Source organism: Ammodytes marinus (genome assembly GCF_949987685.1).
Source record: "Ammodytes marinus genome assembly, chromosome: 18".
In the NCBI taxonomy this organism is placed as follows: domain Eukaryota; kingdom Metazoa; phylum Chordata; class Actinopteri; order Uranoscopiformes; family Ammodytidae; genus Ammodytes; species Ammodytes marinus.
Genome location: NC_137222.1, coordinates 17,569,094 through 17,590,734, shown reverse-complemented (window position 1 = coordinate 17,590,734; position 21,641 = coordinate 17,569,094). Strand labels below are relative to the sequence as shown.

The 21,641-nt window shown below is 42.5% G+C and overlaps 1 protein-coding gene across 1 annotated transcript in view; it reads left to right on the top strand.

The window, feature by feature from the left end:
- Nucleotides 1-340: 340 nt before the first annotated feature.
- lpar1 (lysophosphatidic acid receptor 1) overlaps nt 341-21,641 on the top strand; it is a 39,623-nt gene continuing 18,322 nt past the window's right edge. Inside the window, exons 1-2 of the mRNA XM_080047071.1 lie at nt 341-675; nt 17,251-18,013. Coding sequence (XP_079903197.1) covers nt 17,275-18,013 — 739 coding nt within the window. The 5' untranslated portion in view covers nt 341-675; nt 17,251-17,274. The remainder of the gene's footprint in view (nt 676-17,250; nt 18,014-21,641) is intronic.

The following is a 21,641-nucleotide window of genomic DNA, read 5'->3' as shown; positions in this document are numbered from 1 at the left end:
AAGATGATGTCCAACAACTTTCACTGTTGCTATTTATTTAAAATTGGTCATTTGGTTTGAATTCTTCTTTTTTTGCAGTGGGTATGTCCCTGTGTGTGCATGTGTGTGAGTGACGTCATGTGCAGACAAAAAGGTCCTCTCCTGCAGAGTGTGTGTGGCGGTCGCTCGATCGGTCAGAGAACGGGAGAGAGAGAGAGAGAGAGAGAGAGAGAGAGAGAGAGAGAGAGAGAGAGAGAGAGAGAGAGAGAGAGAGAGAGAGAGAGAGAGAGAGAGAGAGAGAGAGCTTGGTGTAGACGCCGCGCCAGCGCAGAGAGGCACGGAGACGCAACAGCAGCAGAGAGCATCCAGGCTACTTCATCTGGAAGCAAATAAATAAAACAACTTCATAAAAAAGCAGGACACGCTTGGGGGGAGAAAACTTTGGACGAGGTATTGCTTTTTGTGCACGGACAAAAAAATGAAAGGGTTACCTGGCAGTTTATTGGATTTGGAGTCTTGTATTACACCGCCGGGGCTTTGACACAAGAAGTTGCGCAGGCAAGTCTGTACTAGTAGGAGTTGTCTGTTGGAGAAATTTCAGGTACCCTCGAATCCAACTTGGAGTGGGACACCCAGGAACCAGTCAGGGAGTAAGCTTAACTACCCACCTAACTGCTCTCTGGACAAAAGGACTCTGTAAGTATGTGTTTATTTACTAATTCCGTGTCTTATTTTACCGGATGAATCCTTATAAATAGAAATAACAAAAGTTAACTTTTTGTCCCCGTTTACTGAATGGCGTATTATTTTGCATGCACGATGTGGGGGTATCTTTACATACTCTTATGATAACCTGCCACGTAGACATGGCTGGACAGCGTTGAGTTCAGATAAAGGCTTTTATGGCATTAGCAGATGCCTGACTCCGCTGTGCGCACCGTTACTTCGATATGAGAGACGTTGCGGGCTGTGCGCATGTAGGGGTAGACAACGGGGGACGCGCGGCTGGAATGAGGGACTTGTGTTGCGCCAGAGGCTGGGCTCTTTTATCAAAACTCTGGGATTTGGAAGAATATTTGTGGAATGGAGTGAGCAGGAAAAAACACAAGCGGACGTCGGGTAGTGGTGGAGTAAATAAGTTTGACATATGTGGCGATTTTCCACGCTGATCTGCAGTCAGAGAATGTTTTGGGAGGTTTTCATTTGGTCTTCATTGAAACTCAACCCCCTCTCTCCCTCCCTCCCTCCCTCTCTCTATCTCTCTCCCTCTCTTTCTCATTCTCCCCTTAATGTAAACCCCTCAAGAGTCGTAAAAGAAGTTATCCATAAGCCAGCAGTCGTATCCAATAGGAAATACTGCTGTTGTCAGTGTCAGCAAGTTTCTAGGTGTAACTGCTAAAACATGATGACCATACAGGAGCAGATTGATTGTCCTCAAACACTTCTTGTGGTAATTGGCATCTCCCCAAAGTATGTGTCTACCGGCTGGAGTCAATACACCCGTGCTGCGCCCTGGACTCGGGCCTTGAAATACAACAACAATTCCATGGACTAACTTAACTCCTCGCTGAACTCTGTTAAAGACGTGACATCGACTTATCTCTTAGGTTTCTGTTTGATTGTATAAGTATGAGTTCCTGGAAGATAGAGGCACCGTTAACCAATCTTTATCTGCAACCAAGATGGAGATGAATAACCCAGGAATGTGTAGAGTAAAAAAAAATACACTTACATTTACTTGTCAAGTATACTGTAAAGAGTCAAATGCATAGACACTATTTCAACGTTATAAAGGACTTAACTCTTGCTGCAGTGTTCCTGGTGTAAGGGAACCATTTGCATTTGCATCATAAGGCATTGTGGTGCATTCAGAGAGTGGAGACATAAGCTCTGCTGTCTCCTTCATCCAACATTTTGGCCTTAAGCAGATTATCTCAATAACTAGTGACCAGGCTGCTGTGAAACTTATTGTTGTGTCCACATAGGATAATATTGTTCATTTATTATTTACTGGAGACTCAACATTAACTTGACCAACATGTTTGTCTGTTAGAATACACAATGTTAAGTCATTTTCTAAAAAAGAGCTTAAGTCAAATGGGTTGATTGCTAAGACATGTGCTTTGTGTATGTCGTCATCACAAGTTGAATTTGAAGGCTTTTGTCGACCCCTTGATCTTCCCTCTATGGTGCCATGAGTAGGCCAACACTTTCTGTTAAAAAGTGTATGGCTTTTGTTCCAGCCTTCAGGCCAAAATATCTCTTTAAAAAAAAACTTAAACTCACATCTCTAAACCAGATTACCGAGCACCTAAAGGTTCCCCGGAAGATTTCTCACAGGGCATTAATGCGACACAGCGGTTAAGTTTAGTTAAAGTTCCCAACTGTCAGCGACAGAGACTGCAGTTGTGAGGGAAAAGGGGATTAATTACTATGAATAGCTAGAATTAAAAGAAAAACCTAGAAGATCTCTTTGCATCGTTCACTGAGGCTTTTCCTTTACTGCTGCCGTGAAGAGATTGTCTATTGTCTCTGGTTTCTGAAAACAAACAAACAATCCTTATCTCTCCACATGTTGAAGATCTAATCCAAGATCTTGTCCTTTTAACCTACATTTCTATACTATATAAATACTGCTCCCTACATGCTATCCTTGGCACTTTGATGTAACCTCATTAATACTGCCCTGGGGCTCAAATGGTATTTGTTTGTATGTGTGTGTGTGCGTGTGTGTGTGTGTGTGTGTGTGTGTGTGTGTGTGTGTGTGTGTGTGTGTGTGTGCTTGTGTGTGTGCTTGTGTGTGTTTGTTCCAGTGAGAACACTGTTTACCTGCCACCCACTGCCACAGACCTCAGGGGGTCTTTGATGCCCTCGTGGAGTGTGAGAAGCATTTACACTTCTGTAGTTTGATTAGGTCTGTGGCTCTTTTCAAGCTGTTTCAATGATGGAAGCCACATTCTCAAAATAATGATAATGTTGACTTAATACTATGCAACACACATTTCTTTCTGGTTTAAATGTGGCATCTTTTGAGCATTTCTTAAAATTGTAGGGCCAACTTTCATGGTCCTTCAACCTCTGTGGAATCGTACAGTATATATCAGGTTCAAACTATAGGCTGAGACACATCCAGAAGCCATAGCTGGAGGTGGGGTATAGTCTAGCTCAGGCACAGGGCCTTCTGCCTTTTCAACCTTGGCCTGTTAAATAAGACAGTTAACCTTTTCCACTTTGGACAGGAAGACATATTATCACTTATTATTATGAAATTCCTCTGAAATAGCGATGCATCCCACTTGGTGTTCTGACCTTTGGTTTGTAGAGCCAAGTTCAGTGGTGGGGTCATTAAACCTTTTGTAAGTGTCTGATAGATTAGATTTGACCCATGGCAAAGTAACGTCCTTTCCAAGCAGAGACACCCTAAAATACATGATAGTTGGGTAATTATTCCTTCAAATATTAGCTGCAACCATCCCATATTGTACAGTGTTCTTAATAGTGACACATGAATATACATGCACAGTATGCAGGATTTTACCCAAAGCAAAGAGAAAGCAAAGAGTAAGAACACATGAAGAAATAGGAACGTTGCCACCTCATGAATGCATTTTGCAAGCTGTCTACCAAGACACAATGATTTTAAGTGACAAAGGTTGAACTCCCTTTTTAAAAACATTTAGCAACTTTTATTTTTTCTCAAGACGATGCGTAGATAATAATGTCACCCTGGATAATTCATACCAGCACCAGGATAGTTCTTGTAGGCTTGGTGGTTTCCTCAGTAACCGGGGGAGGATGTGCAGTGCAGGCTATTTGTCCTAAAAGCTCTGATTGATAGTTTTGACACCATTACAACAACATACTTATCCAAAGGTTATTACTCAACTTGAGATGTTGAAACATTGTTTCTGAAGGGATAATATGCTGCTTCTTGACTAGACCTCTGACCCTCTTGTTCAAATTAAACAAAACTCCCACTACAAAGTCTTATCGCCTCCCATGAAGATGGCTGTTTTATGTTCCCCTGCGTGAGCTCTGACATCCTCCGTCAAAAGAACGGGTCCTTGAGACATCTGTTAGTGAAAGGGGCATTACTCCTCCCCCTTGCCTGTGGACCTGCATTCCACCCATTCTTACTCTCCGACGTCCAGATTGTTGCCACAGTCACGCAGGTATTGAGGCGCATTTTGTGTGCAATTGTGCGAGCAATCAAATGTCCTTCAAAGCCATGTGAAGGGAGGGTAAAAGGATTCAAGCAAGTGTACAAACTGTGCGTACAGCTACAGTTATGCATGCTTGGTTGTGGAGCACAGCCGTTGCCTTTTCGTCTACTAAAGGTTGGAGTCAGTGATTCTGCAAAAAATGCTTGTTTCCAAATTCACAATTGTTCAAAATCAGTCAATATCTCTTCACGGTTCCTGCGTTACGCTACTTGTCTGTATTGTGTATGCGCGCGCTGAAAGACTATAATTCAGTGTTGATACACAGCCTATGCTCTGTAAACTGGTTTGTTGCTAGCTATAATGTTTCTGTGTAATTTTGACAAGCGTTCTCCAGAATCACTGACTCCATCTTTTTAAGCATGCCCCATCTATTCTTCTTCAGTTTCATTGTGATTCTGTGGTCAAACCACTACTTCTTCTTCTTCATCAACTTCTGAGCAACAACTTAGTAGCATGACACACCACAATGTAGTTTCCCTCACGCAGCTCTGGTCCTGATCATGCGTCTGGTTTGCATTGACATGGGACTTGTCAAGGCCAATCACTTGTGCGCCTACACTTGATCAGTTAAGGTCACTGTGGATATGATTGAAAGCCTTACTTGTCAGTTTGCGGACACTACTGCTATTGTACGTGTGCCTTATCCTATAATGTGGGATAAGCTAAGTAAGTTGGGAGGCAAATTCAGTTTGAAGATATAACAGCTGAGATGTCAAAGGGATTGTTTATTATGTATTGTAGTTGTATCTCGAATGTTTTGCCTTACAACATCCCCTGTCATGGGCTAACTGTGGTGCTGAATTATGTCTATCAAAAATAATTGACCAATCTCAAGTCCATTCATTCCATTTATACTTAAGGAATGAGCTTCAAGAACAGTAGCTAGTACTGTAGTTAGCAAGCTGGCTGGTACCAAAAGGTGAGCCCAAAGTCATGATATGTTTGAATGCCCGGCAGCGACCACATCGCACAGCCCTGCAATGTATGAAACACAGCCAGACTACTCAGGGAAATGGAGACTGACACTGGGAAAACAAAAAGATGATGAGGAAGACAGAAAACAGGGACAGAGAGAGAGACAGAGAGAGAGAGACAGAGAGAGAGAGAGAGAGAGAGAGAGAGAGAGAGAGAGAGAGAGAGAAAAGCAGGCATGCACATACCCACTTGCCCTCAGGCTTGTATCATTACACTTACAGCTATTGTCTGTTTTTAAAGTCTCGGCATAATACCTGTTAAGCACCATTAAGTCTGCAGACACAGGCAAAATGTATTCAAATATTTTAACTGTTCATACTGCTGAACACATCTATACAGAGCACACCGGATATCCACCCCGACAGCTGATGGAAGTGTCCTTGTTTTGAAATATAGTCGACGCATAGTATCTTGACAGCATGCATTCACTTTCCTACAAACAGTGAGAGACTTTGTTACCAAGTATGTCCTGAAGTGGACTCCTCAAATTGTGAAAAAAGGGACAAAAGGATATTGGTTAAAGTAAGCAACAAATGTAATCAGCTGATTGGTCACACCACAAGCTAGCTAGACATCGATCGAGCCACGTGTAGCGATCGCAAACCACAATGTTTTGAATACCGAGAGCACAATGACGCAACATCAGAGTCTCATGCTCACGCGGATAATGCACCTCATCGTCCCTCATGTCTAAGTTGTGTTGTGTTGTGTGTAGAGGAGGATGTGGGTTTGAATCAAGGATGTCCGACGTTGTGGGAAAGATAGAAAGAGGAACCAACAATTTGCAAGAAGGAGGAAATTATTTAGCCACTTAAGCAGCGCCGTGTCATCCAAGGACATGATGACTTGTTATGAGTTGACATTAAGTTGAGTTCATATGTATACAGATGAAAACAACTTAACAGATGAACTTTAGGAAATTATTTAAATGCCTGCTTTAATCTTAAACCTGAAGTAAGCATATTCCAACAGGATTAAATAGAAATTGAAGCTGCCGAGAAAGGATAAATACTGTCAAACCTCCTGTTGCATTGTGGGCATTTGTGTTGTGCTGCTGTTGTGCTGGATGCAAAGTGACCTCACCTTTTAGATGTGTTGGATTAGTCTTGACTGCTGACAACCTGAGTATCTCTTTGTCATATAGCTATTACTTTAGACTGTTAATGGAGACACCTGCTTTTTTTCTAGATCTGAAGATTCCGATACAATATCCTCTGGTGCAGCAGTCAGTCAACAATGCTGAGATCAATGGGTACATTTCCATTCCCTCCCTCCACATTTCTCCCCAATAGGAACACCTTTAAATACACAATTGATGAGCCCAAGCACACCTTTTGGCAGGGCATGTTTTTTCCTTCCAGTTGTAGCCATGTGAAACCTCTGTCGACCCTTGAGCAAACTAATAAGTTATGAATAATCAATACGTTCGATTTTGTCTGTAGACCTAAAGCAAGGGCTTTAAATTGTGTCCTTGTTTGTATATGCAGTACAGTGGCTTTGGAAAGGGAACACTTGCAAACCCAAATGACAAAGCGAAACAAATCCTTCTTTGGCCAATGTCTTTAGAATTAAAAAATAAAATCTCTCATTCACATGAGTATTCCCTTCTTTGTGAGACAGCCAAATACTCAGAGGTCCTTGAAGTGAACCTGCTCCAGAGCGCATACAACCTCAGACTGTTCACCTTTCAGCACGACAATAACCTTAAGTGGGCATCCAGGAGTGCCTCTAAGGATATGTCTTTGGATGGCGCTGCCTGAGCCTGGACCTGAAAACCATAGAACATTTGTGGAGAGACCTGGCAGTCCGTCCACACTGACTGAGCATGAAAGGATTTGCCAGTAAAGAATGGGAGACACTGAACCGAGTGCACAAAGCCTTTACAGACTTATGTAAGAGAGGACTGTAACTGCTGCCAAAGGTGATTCTACTAAGTGCTGAATAAAAGCATGATACATTTGTTTAAAAAGTAATTATCTAAAAACAAGTTTTCGCATACAGTATGTACAGTATATTAATTGTAAAATCCATTTAAAGATTAATTCTATGACATAGGAAAAACTGCAAAGGGCGGAGGGCTCTGACGATCTGTATAGCCACTCTGCACTTCCCTTGGTTTTCTTCTCTTTCTTTTGTGAAGTGAAGTAAATCTTGCCCGCTTGCCCTCGTTGGCCCTCTGTCTGCTCTTCAGGAAGTGAAACATGTACAGTTGAAGTGAGGTCAGGTGACTGGCTTTGGCCAGTCGAGGACATTTCACTGCCAGGCCATAAAAAAAACTCGGCCTTGGTTGTCTTGCGTGTATAAAAATGTTGCCCTTCATTGTTCCAAAATAAGCAATTTCGTGACTTAAAAAAAGAAAAGCCAAAAGTCACCCAATGTTGATCTGAAACATTGAAGCTAAAAGTCAGTGTCTTGACCATGTCACCGTTGTTTTATTTAAATTGTATTGTGCTGAAAAAAGAGCTGTCCCATATATTTACTTACCAATTTTTCTGCTCCGTCATTGTTGTAAGATTTGCTTACATGGAATATTTAAGTCTTATGCATAATTGTAAACAGACCTTTTCAAAAATGTAATTTCAGTGCCGGTCATGGCCATATGCATGCAAGCATTTGTTTTCATTTAGTGCGCAGCATTAGTGATTTTGACAGGCAACAGTCCAGAGCATCCAGGGATGAATCTGGTGAACACTTTTGAGTCAAACCCCTCGAGATCTCTGCAGACCGCTCTGACGCAATCCCATACTGCATCTGGGCTACGTTGATGTAATCTACCCAATCTGTCTCCAATAGTGTGATTTCATTAGAGGATGAATGAACACACCCAACGATAAACCGCATAGAAACTTGACACACATGGTAGAGGCCGTTCTATCTTCACAACATTGCATTATCATTGATTATCACAAATGAAACCCCTTCAAATGTAAACAATCGAGATACAACTGTAAACGCATTGAAGTCCCAGGACGTCAAGTTCATACTCTTGTCTTGTGTCCTGCTGTGGTTGGCGTAGCTTTTCTTTTCATAAGAGTGTGCACTGTTTACTTGGGTTGTATAACAAGGGTGTCAGTTTTCATAAAGTCCCTTGCTTTCAACACTATACAGACACACATGTCCTTGGCTGCTATCCTTTATTGATTTCATATCCCTTCAAGTCCCCTGATACATTTCTAAAATGCTCCAAACGCACTTGTCCTTCACCCTGAAATTACACTGAATTAAGTGAAGGGAAGTCCCAATGACCTCTCCTCAACAATACCTCTTTCATAGGATATCTGCATAATATAGCATGTTTCCACTCACTATGTGTGTGTACCTATTACATGCAGCTACAGTGTGCATTGTGTAAAGATGTTAGTATTTAGGTTTAAAGTGGCATGCATACCATATGTCCGCGTCATACGGCTTACGCTTATGCTGCTCTGAACTGCATTTTTGAAGGCTTTTTCTTGGATTTAATTTCATGTTTACGTTTAAGTCTGAAAAAGCCCTGCTTTACTTAAACATGTGGAACAGATCATAGCAGAAAGACCTTAAAGCAAATAAGCTTATTAGGGGGTGGAAATGTGCTAAATGAAAGGGTGAGTTATATACAATGCTCAGCAGATAATGACCCCATGAACAGGATTTCGGTTGTCACTAGAATTTCCCAAGCTACAGTATGATCCCTGGAAGAATTTATGGGCAAAATTAAAGTGTCCCTGCATGTGTCAGTTATGATTGTGTGGGCCGTCATTTAAGAAATAAACCATTGCTTTCGGTGGCTTTGGACAAACCAGAAGCCACTCAGCCTGTCTGTGTGTAATTTAGCAAGTTAACTCCGTCTCCCTGGGGAATCAAACATTATCTTGTTAGGGTCATACAGTAGAAAAAGCCTCCTTCGGTTTAGTGAAGACATGGTGCCTCTTAGATCCCCTGCAATTTGGTTTAAATAGCATGATTTGCAGTGCACAACTTTCTTTATTATAGTCCTGCTCCCTTTAGTTTGACTTTTTGGCTTTTCTCTAAAAACATTCTCAACATATTCCAATGGTTATCTTCATTTTCACAGTTTCTATTCAAATTCTTCTATTCTATTCTATGTTGACCCTTTGCCATGGCATGTAATGACCCAACATGTGTCAGTTTGGGGCTTTGTGTAGCTGACATGGAAGTGGTTGGAGGGGGTATCATTCACTGACTGAGTGGTGAATCAGCCCCGTCACGGCTGCAGTCACACATGACTCAACACCACCTCTCAATCCAATCCTTGTGCTGAGCAGCGCCGGTCAGCAGCAACTGTTTGAGAGTATGTGCGAGTGTGAGGGTGTGTTTATGCCCCATGATGTTAAGGAGAATGAAAGCCCCTATGTCTGCTAGTGTGTGTGTGTGTGTGTGCATTCTGGGTTTGTCAAAGTCCTGTTTCTCTGCTTTCTGGGGCGGGAGTGTGGTAACAATGGGCACATTGTGCGGGAGAGAGTTGGGGAGGAGAGAGGGGAGGTGGAGGAGTGAGGTGGGGAGGAGGAGGAGGAGAGAGGGAGACAGGAGGGGAATGCTAAGGGAAGGAGAGAGGCCAGACAAAGAGTTAAAAGGTTAAAGAAAAAGAAGTAACACTTTACAATAAGGGTACATTAATGAATTGTGAGTTAATGCTAAGTTGATGCTACTAAGGGTAAGTTAATGCGTTGTCAATGCTTATTAGGCATTGAGTAACTGTTAACACAGTTGCTTAGTTATAGGCAGTTAGTTAATGCTTTGTCATAATGCTTAGTAAATGCTTGGTTTGTGTTAACTAAGCATTTGCTAATCATCATTAACAGTTAGGTAATGCTTTGGTAAATGCTCATTAAGCCTTAAGTCAGCATTAACTAAAAGTGAATGACTTTACCCTTATTTTTAAGTGTTACCGTACAACTAAGTGCCTGGGAAAATAGTTGGGGGTGAAAAGGAGCAAGAGCAGGAGAACTGGAGGCATTTAAAAGGCAGTGTGGGAAAGAGTTAATATGAGGGGTAGGGAAAGGAAGTAGGAGAGGAGAGTATGAAGGAGCAAAAGTATGTAAACTAGATAGTGTTATACCGTATTGAAGGCCCCCTAAGTCTGTACACAGGTTATGTTCGAAGGCTGGTCGGTGCACGCAACTTACCATCCTCATGCTGCCTATGGACTGCACATGAAATTTGATCCAACTTGAAACTAACTCTTTGCCACAGTGAGGGCAATACATATTGTTCAAGTTTATCTTACAGTAACGTTCCCCTTCACTGCTGTTGGAGAAGCTGTGAAAGTCGACCTAAGCATTGTGATAGACGAACAGTTTATCCAATCAGGACGAGGATCAGTGTCCAATATATATACATATATACCTATCGTTTATATTTCAGTCACACTAATGCTGTCGTATTGTGGTTAATTGCTGTTGTGTTGTGCACTTCAGGGCCACTATAAAAAGTACGAAAAACACATTTGACCTAACTTAATGACAAAAGCATCTTTCTCAGAAGTCAACATAAATGGATTCTGTCAGGTTTAGGCACCAACAAATAAGCAATTTGTTCACCAACTAATCAGAGTATATTAGGCCTAAACTGAATGTAGACGGGTGATTTCACTCTCAAGCAGAGTCTACAGACAGTTTGGCAGCATTCAGTGAAGAAACCTTCTATCATTGTCAGATGTTACCTCCACCACTCATAACTCGTTCTTCCACTCCACTTCAAAAGTCTGGTTTGAAAAAAGAAAACTGCTGCACAGCTCCAGTCCGCAACCCAGTTGATTTATTGTATAAACTTTAAATAGTTCCACGTCTTTAAAAATCATCGTCATGGCCCAGATGTGTTCAATGGTAACATTATGCCGTATGATAATTTATGCACGACTGTAATCACTCTCGTAGACGCTTCGTGACTTTTCGTGCGCATGCATAATGCTCAAGCTAGAACGCTAGGAAAAACCACACCGCTATTTTTTGAGGTAACAAGACATTAGCATTTGCCTTTGAGCTTTTAACATCCAAATGAGTTGTGAGTTTCAAAGCCTGAAGATTATTTTTATTGTTTTTCCCTTTAAGGAGATTATCCTGGAGTCATTAGAATTCCCTGTGAAACACTACATCAGTATGATAGCCTGGAGCGCCTTCATTTAGCAGAGAATGGATTTGTGGACTATAGTCACACCATGCACCTGTAGAGCCTTGACTCGGATGGGGGAAACCCTCAAACATACTGTAGATATGATAACATTTATATAAAGAATATATGGATGCAAGATAATGTTGATCAAAGGTGTCACCAGAAATACATGCGGCAAACAACTTCATCTCCACCATGGAGACTTGGACCTGGAAGTTGACCGACTACACAGCCGCACACGAGGCAAAGACATTCACACAGATGTAAGCTAGGAACCTAATAGACAGAGGGAGAGAGAGACAAGTATGCACTCAAGGGGGATAGAGAGAGAGAGAAAAAAAGAGAGATAGAAAGAGATAGAGAGGAGAGGCTGAATCTCCTGGGGGAAGATCCCAAACATCTGGGATGAGGTAGCTAATACCCACAGGACTGAGACAGAGAGAGAGAGAGGGTTGCAGAGACAGAGAGAGAGAGGACAGGAGGCAGCACAGATAAATCCTGAGTGAAACACAAAGGAAATGGGGAACAAACAAACATCTTTAGGGTGGATGTTGTGGTTTTCAGAACGTTTACATTAATCTAGTCAGCAGGACAACCTGGATTATAAATACAACGCTTAATAGATCCATTGAGACAGATACCGACCGGCCGTCTCCAAGGATATTGGTAACAGGTGCAAAACCTGATGCACCAAAGAATAAGCAAGTAACTGAAAGTTAAGGCAAAAAGATCTTCTTTTTGCTGGATGTTAGTGGTAAAGGTTATTCTAGACAACAAACAGCACAACTATTCTACGAGCAGAGAGGAATGGGATGCAGGGGATGGAATATAATTCATTGTAAAGTTTACGCACAAGTGAGTTGTAGATCAGTGGCTTATCGGTTTTAGAAAGTGAAAAAACAAAACATACACTTTTCTTGGAAAATAATGTAGGAAGTTCAGATGTTAATCATCTTGTGAGATATAGCTGCAGAAAAGGACTCCCAGATCGGATATTAGCCAGACATCTGTGTGACTAATACATGGTTCTCTAAAAAAACAGACTAAACTCTGTCTCTGCATAGTAATAACATGTCAAACATAAAAGTATGTGGTGTTCCCATTAAAAGGGTTTATTCCTCCCAGGACCGCATTAACAATAGCATCCAGAAGGTTGGACCGTGGATTGCTGAGAAACTTGTAGGAGAGTCGGCTTCAGTTACTGTTTGAGGTTTTATTCCACTGCTGTTGAAGCATTGATCCGAACTGGACTCACTTTATCTCAGTACACCTGTTGATACCCTATACTAACGATAACAAAAACTCAAAGATAAAGGCACATGTGGAGTTTTCACCGGGCTTTCCAATGATGTCAGTGGAGGGTCGCGCTCCAAGACGGGAAGTGTTTTTTATTGACACAAGACGAGATGACATAACATTCTTGGCCTTTATCTTTGTCATGACTATACTGTTTAGCTGCCTCTTAAATCGCAAGAAAACAGATGATCCCTTTTAATGTTATTTGTACAACCTGTCATTGTGCCACCAGATTTATTGTCCCTTAAGCAAAACTGTCAGGCAAAACATGTCAACGTATGCACAACATGTTTCAAAGCATCAAAGATGGATTGTTATGAAATGAAGTTGTCAATTTTTGGAAGTCCAGCTCCTCCAGAGTCAAAATATCAGATCATGTAACCTATTCAGAAGAGAACCATTCCACCTTTTGGTTTTAATGAGCCAAGGAGTTTTTTTTTTAATTTAAATTGAGGGCTGTACTGAACTCTGCAGTCTCTAGCAGCACCCAGACTTTATTTAGAAGTTTGTTACGGCTCCCGCCTTGTTTTCTCCTCCCTCCTCTTGCCTCCTTCATTTTCCCTCTCTCAGGTGTTCTGGGGCCTGATTGGGCGCAGGTGCTCCCAATCCGGCAGAGTATTAAAGGCGTGGCCTGTGCCGGTCTCTGTCTCTCTCTGCCTGCCTGACTGGAGGACGGTGTGTTGCTGACCTGCTGCTTGTGGTTTATTTAGTCTTATGGTTTACTTATGGGGGGGGGGCTGCTAGGTTGTGTTCTGTTTGTTTATTCGTAGTTTAGAGGGGCCGGGGTTATAGTTTAGTTGGAGGAAGGCCTGGGCAATACTGTGGTCCAACTGTGCCTCCCCAGGTCTTCCTCCCGTTTACCTCTTTTCTTTTGCAGCCTCCTTACCAAGTTGTGTTGTGGGATTGTTTTAAATAAAGCACCTTATTACTTTGATTCATGGTTCTTTTTGGTTTGTTTGCATGTTTACTGGCCGGCTGAACGAGCCTGGGATGGCCGGCCGTAACAGTAGCTTTATGTTTTTGCTAAAAAAAAATTGCGATGAAGGGATGATGTGTGTGATTGTAACAGTAAAGTAGAGACTACAGTAACTGAGTGTGTGTGTGTGTGTGTGTTTGTGTGTTAATTAGGCGTATGCTCTGAATATACGGATGCAGCCCTGGTGCAAAATCTTGAGTTATGACCTCACTTGTATGGATTCCAGGGTGGTCCTTTCATGGCCTGTTAGACACACTCACTCACACACACACACACACACACACACACACACACACACACACACACACACGTAAACATTCTTCCCTCTCTGCACACAGCCAGACTTTTTCACACATTACTAACAAGCATGAAGCGAGTGTGCTGACACACTCGAGCACAGCAAGCATTTTGTTCTCTGTCTTTAACACCCCGGGTTCAACACATTGAACACACACACACACACATACACACGCACAGACACACATGCTCCCCGAAACGTAGCTCTCTCTCTCACTCGCACACAAACACTAAAATGCTTCACCCCTTTAGTCATTCAAGCGTTCTCTTTTATATCACACACATACACACCCAGGTGCGGGAACACAGAAACTAAAATCCCCTCTTTTTCTGTGTCCTCTTTCTTGCTCAATCTTTCCCTTTTTGCGAGACCCACCCACCAGACACACACACACACACACACACACACACACACACACACACACACACACACACACACACACGCAATGCACACAATGACAGGATCTCTCTCTGCAGGCTCCAAGGGTCTGATGAAAGTGTTGGGAATGTGTATCGAGGTCAATGACACTTCCTCCACTTTCTAGTACTGACGACTGGCCTCAGGCATCTACAGTAAAGCCATGGTGACTTGCAGACGTTTAATGGCAATAAGCCGCAGATGACAAAGTGAATATATGGGCTTTTATCTGTGGCTGTGGTTGCCGTAAAGGCTCTATCGCCATGGATCTATACTAACCCCTTGACCCTTGCTTTAAGTGGCTTTATATTTCCCAGAGTCTAATTTCAGGGAAATGCTTTACAAAAACAATGGACTTCGGAGTTCGGAAACATTAGTCATTAAACTAATGTAAATACTTTGCAACAAAAAAAAAAAGAACATAAAAGTGGGGCCCTATTTTAATGATTTCTGGCTAGTGCTTATGTCTTCGGAAACCAACACACAGACATTAAGCAGATCCATCCGGCTTGTCTAGAAGGCGCACGATACCAGCAATAATTCAATACAGCTAATATAATGTACCGTTGCTATTCCAGTGAGTGGAATAACATTTTACAGCCACTCCAAGCAAACACGTTCGCATATGGTGTCCCTTAACTGCACATCTCAGGAAATTGGAGATATAAACAGTCCAGAAAACCGTTTATTTAATTGATTGGGACTTCCTTTATACTGTTATTGGTGCACTGCCATGCTTAACACACACACACCCGTTCTGGCTAAAGAATATGAAGATGTTGTTCAGTGCTGACATTCTGAGCCCGTCTATAGTTGATGGGGCAATATTGCTTTTGGCTTAGATTGGGATTTTTAAAAATGGGCTTTATTTAGAATTTATAGCATGGGGATCTATGGAACACAAAAGCACAGCCAGAGCCTAAATTATGGGTTATTGCTTCTGGCCTAAACTAACCCGCTACATTATGAGACATGTCTTGCATATCGCGGCCCGACAACACAGTATGTTAGGAATGAGATTTAGCACTTGAGACGCGGGAGTCGAAAAATATTTTTCTGGCTAACTTAAGCTTTCATAGCTTTCAACACTGTCCCATATCCCCGGAGTGTACCTTATTTTTCATGTGTGAATTTCTTGAGAGGTGAAGGTCTGGGATAGCTTTTGCATATTTAAAAAAAAAGTCCCTCATGTTTGCAGTGCAGTTTTGGCAAGGTGGAGATGTTTGCTGTGTCACTGCAGAGAGAAAATATGTCTTAGAGGATTTGAACGCTCTTATTAGAAGGTAAATCAATAGAGAAGGGTTTCCACTAAAAACACTGGTCTTTGACGCAGGACTTCTCATAATCGTTCTTTCACTCCCCTCTTTTTTCTGTAAATGCCACCCCCCCTTCTGTCTCCTTTTCGCTGTAACACACACACACACACACACACACACACACACACACACACACACACACACACACACACAATCACAAACACAAACACACGCTCTACTCTAGCCCTGAGGTCTTGTTTCCGGTCTGGGGTGTATGAGAGAGACCAGCCAGCATCTGTGTGAGACTGGAGCTTATTACCCACACACGTGTTCTTCTGAGCATTGTGTGTGTGTGTGTGTGTGTGTGTGTGTGTGTGTGACTTGACTCTCTAGTTCACTCATGTTGCTGTTGATGCATTTTTTTTTTTTAAAAGCAGGAACCCTCGTAAAACTCCACCGGATGGAAAAACATGTTTCAGCCTCATATCACACTGGGTTTTATTCACACACACACACACACACACACACACACACACACACACACACACACACACACACACACACACACACACACACACACACACACACACACACACACACACACACACACACACACACACACATACACACACACACACACACACACACGCGCCAGAGCTTGGCACATGTAGCGGGTGAGCATGCATGCAGAGACTGTTGAGTGTTGCTGTTAACTGTGATGACTTGTAGACAATACAAGTTTTGTTTCCCCACTGTAATACAAGTGTTAAGACCTTTTGCCCTCATAATGCTACTGTGTTGTGTATGTGAGCTACTCAGGACAAACCCACACACAGAATATCTACTAATCATGTCGAGTCCAAATCCAAAGGGAATTCTGTTTTATGAACCGGATTCTGATTTGTCTTGAACATTACGAAAGAGGAATATATGCACTTTCCCGGAAACTATACATCAATAGATCAGTAGAAGGACGTTTTATAAATTTTAAAAGGTGGTGCCTAGGAACATGTATTTTTGAAAAACAAAATAAAAAAAGAACTGATGTACTTGAATGCACACATGTCTGAATGCAGTACTACTGAGTCTGAAGCTTCTATGTCCCGAGTACAAGGCAAAGCAACGCTGCAGGTCAAGAAGGTTGGCACTGAGCCTCAGATAGTATTACACGGCAAAGCAGCAAATACAAGAGCTGGCATCAGTGGGTCATATTCTCAATCACCATTGTTTTAACTCACTGTTTGATTGATAGGAACTTAACAGACAATAAACTAGATGTAAGAACTTTAAATGGTAATTTGGAAGTGCATACATGGTGGCACGTAGAACCTTCACACATCGCGGACAGATGGGCCCTTATTAGGTGAATTATGAGCCAATCTCTCTGCGGTTCGGTTTCGTTCACACAGTAATTCAATCAGATTAGAATTCCCATGGTGCGCCTGCCTGTGCTGCACTACCTGATCATTTATTGCAGCACTTTTTCCATTGCTAATTCTAATCTAGCGTTAGTGATCTACAAACATGACACTGCGTGTTTGGCTCACACAGCATGGTTCACTTGGCAACTGGAGGAAAACAACCAGATGTAATCTACTGATGAAATGTGGTTTTTCCATGCTATTTTTAATAAGTGGGGAATTGTTTTGACAAGATGAGCGATGTTACCTCTGTAAACAACATCTGATATATATATATATATATATCTTCTCCTTCCAGAAAAGCACCACCACCACCGCCACCATGGACGAGGAACAGTGCTACTACAACGAGACCATCGCCTTCTTCTACAACCGCAGTGGCAAGTACCTGGCTACGGAATGGAACACCGTGAGCAGGCTGGTGATGGGCCTGGGTATCACCGTGTGCATCTTCATCATGCTGGCCAACCTGCTGGTGATGATCGCCATCTATGTCAACAGGAGGTTCCACTTCCCCATCTACTACCTGATGGCCAACCTGGCCGCGGCGGACTTCTTTGCCGGCCTGGCGTACTTTTATCTGATGTTCAACACAGGACCGAACACCAGGCGTCTGACGGTCTCCACGTGGCTGCTGCGCCAGGGCTTGATCGACACCAGCCTGACGGCGTCCGTGGCCAACCTGCTGGCCATCGCCATCGAGCGCCACATCACTGTGTTCCGCATGCAGCTGCACACGCGCATGAGCAACCGGCGCGTGGTGGTGGTGATAGTCATCATCTGGACCATGTCCATAGTCATGGGGGCCATCCCCAGCGTGGGCTGGAACTGTATCTGCAGCGTGGAGACGTGCTCCAACATGGCGCCGCTCTACAGCAACTCCTACCTGATTTTCTGGGCCGTCTTTAACCTGGTGACCTTTGTCGTCATGGTGACACTGTACGCCCACATCTTCGTCTATGTGCGCCAGAGGACCATGAGGATGTCGCGGCACAGCTCTGGACCGCGACGCAATCGAGACACCATGATGTCTCTGCTGAAAACCGTGGCCATTGTATTGGGTAAGTAAGAGATATAATGTATACTATATCTATCTATCTATCTATCTATCTATCTATCTATCTATCTATCTATCTATCTATCTATCTATCTATCTATCTATCTATCTATCTATCTATCTATCTATATCTATCTATCTCTCTCGCAAGCTACCCCCTACAATGTACATCTAGTAATATATCTCTGTAACAGCGGGTGCAACATTAGAAGTCAGCAGCAGCAGCCACAGCGGCAGCAGCAGAACAATGAATCTGTTGATGGGTCTATCTGTGAGGCTTCATCATTCAGTCCTCGCACAGTGTCTGCCTAGCACGACTGTGAGCCTCAAATACATCATCTCAGCCAACCCCGCCCTCCCCTAATGACGTCAGTGTGCTCTGGTTCTGTATTGAGATGTTCACACACGAGGACTGTTCTGATACATTCAGATATTTTTCAGATACTATCCATGTATTCTACATATATGTATTTTGATGGCTTTTCTTCACTTTAGACCAACATACTTTCTTTATTTCCTGAAAAGAGTGATAGTGGAGATTTAACAGATGCGCATTTCCGCAAATGTTTTATTCGACAGAGGCTTCATTTAGTTGAAAACTAATCAAAAACATTCAGGGAAGGTTTTAGAGTGAAGTAAGAAAGGAGCCTGCAGATCATCCCTATGCAAGCCTTTAAATGGTTTGGTTTCAAACTACACAACCCTGCAGTTTACTGAAAATGGCTTATGCATACAGCACTAGCCTTTTATTATACCTGGAGTATCACACTCACCGCATAATCAAGACTCTTCTGATCAAACGCCACCTGTTTATTTTTCAGGCTAAGCTGCGTGTGCATTTTGACAGTTTGCAGAAAGGAGATCTCTTCCAACTTTGCAAATCAGCTGACCTTTTCAGTGGTGTTAGCGGAATTTCTTCTTACATGGACTTGCAGGATAGCAGCCTAAACTCAGTCATGTGTGAAGTGAAGTTGGAGTGTGAATTGTGGGAAAGAGGACTATACTTGCTGCCTGGAAGCAGGAGGTGCTGGTCCTAGACAAAACATACCAAAGGATTCTGTGTGATTTGTCTCCTATATGTGCTGTGCTATCTCATCCTGTTGCCTCTGTTGTCTTTACTCTAACATTAACTCAGAGCCGGTGGACAGCAGAATGTGCTCTGCAGCCACACTGTATGTAAACAACTGGAGAACATACATTTGCTGCTGCGCATAGAGATGCTTTGTTTGTTTCTACTTAGTAGTAGTTAAGCAGTTTTGAAGTATTGATTCTCATCTTAGGACATTTTCATGCCTCCTAATAATGGCTATAGGGTGAAAAGAGATATAGGCTTACCCTGAAGTAAAAGAATGAATGAATAAGAATGAATGGATAACTTTTGATTGCACCTAGTGGATTTTTCGCCGCGAAGAAGCTAAGAGATGGTATGTGCCAAAAAGACAAAGTCTCTCATGAAGAAAATCTAAATAGCGTATTCTTTGTGTATGCGTTGTTGTTTTTTTCATTGGCATCTCGTTAAATGATGTATGCAGCACAATGACCACATTACAAACTATTTAGTGTTCAGGCCCCTTGTCAACAGATTGGTGCTAGTTGTGACCTTTTAGCACATTTACACTTTTGATTGAGTAGAGCTTCATGAGCCCACATGAAGGGTGCAACAACATCTCACTGCCTTACTGTGTTTTTCCATTGTATAATGGTTGAAGGAAAGTTTGAAAACGGCTCCTTTGTAGTGGGTGTTGTTCCATATACAACTACAGAGAAAAAAAGTCTGAGTCATCAGTGACAACACTTCATTACACAACTGAATGAATTGCCATCGTGCACTGCTACCATCCCTAAACAAAACCGCGTGAATAAATACAAACTTGGTTCCAAAAGCTGATTGATGAGTGACCTCATCCCAGAGCAGCAGTGGATTCCTTAGAAAAATGAAACAAACCACGTCAGGCGCTTTCTCAATAACAGGTTCTGTTGGTTAAAGGCCTGGCGTATAGTCAGACAGTTAGAATTTACAAAAGCGTATCCTTATCTGGAAATTGATCTTGAATTGTGCTGCTGGTTTTATGTGAACACTGTCTACTTTGCAGCATACAACATACATTAAATCACTGGCAGCTGCACTACTGCTAATAATAGGCTACATTGCCAAAAAGGGTTAAGCTGACCATTGTGATTCAAGGTCTACAATCAAATAACAAAGTGTGGTTCATTGATAACTGACACTATTTTAAAACCAATAAAGCAGCTTTGTTTGAATGAGTGGCATTTAAAGCTACTACGAGTAAGTCGGCACGTTGGCGACACCTTTGAACAAAAGCGGTAGTATTATTACGACGCCAGCTGTCGTGAAGCTGTTTGCTTGCTCGTGCAGGGCTGCAAGATTCAAATAATCAGGAAGCAATATGGTGCGTGTCCGTGTGTGGACTCTTTTTGGCTCGGTGAGAGTGGTGGTGACACAGCATCTACTAATGCCAGTAAGTGCTAAACACACCTGATTGCAATGAGTTGATGCATTGTCACCTCTCACGGAGCTGAACGAGTCTTTAGTAGGCTACCGCTCATTCATTTAGGAGTAAACACTGCAGTCTAGGTTCACTCCGTGAAATTGTGTAGGCCTATACGTTGCTTGGCAACGCCCTCCCACCCGCCTATCACTCTCCCTTTTTTGCTTTTCTTCATTGCATTTTCTTTTTTTGCTTTGATGGTTCAGCCCCGTTATCAATTATGACGACAAATAACTGTCTCAAACAAGGCTCCCGCTCCCCTTCTAGGGTGACCAGATCGCATTTCCATTACTTTTCACACGTCCCGCAAATTGAGACGTTGTCCCGCATTGTTATTGAAAGTGAGCCCCCCTTTTTAAATGCGTGTTTTATAATCTGGTAGCCTATATATCCGATAGCTGTGTGGAGACAGCAGTCTGTGAGTGTGCGTCTCTCCGTTTGTCTCTGTGTGTGTGTATCGCACTGTCGGGGGGCTGCTGGGCTCATTGGGCTCTGTGAAGGTGCTGCCTGCTTCAGCATTTCCTTTCTGTTACTTCAAAATAAAAGCCAACTCACGTTTGTCAAGTGAAATGCTTATGTGAAGCCAGTGAAATGCTTTTAATGTGAAGCCGCAGCCTTAACTCTATTTGTTTAACAGTAGCTAACTTAACTGCTGCGCGCTGATCTAAAGATAGTGTTTTTTAATATAGAAAGCCGTGTCTCTGGCATTACCGGTGGTGACACGAGTTTATTTTGCTAAAGAAAACGGCACTTTGTCCCGCACAAACGTAGTCTTTGTCCCACATCTGGTGAATTGGGATCTGGTCTCCCTATCCCCTTCCCTCACCTGGAGCCATAGGCTTCTCAAATCGCGTTCCTGCGCCACACTGAAATCTGCGACCAATGCGGATATGTGACCATAGAGCATGCACGCGTGAACCGAAAATCGGAATGGGTGTACGACCAGATCAAATGCAGTAATAAAAACTATATAAAAACGTCTTTCTTTGCACTGATGGACTTGTTTGCTGTTAAAGGTAATTTATGATTATGAGAGGAAACATGAGGCTGTTTAAAAGATATTTAAAAGTTACTCGTTGCCGCTTTAAGAAAACATCACAAGCTGTTAAAGCCACTAGGAGT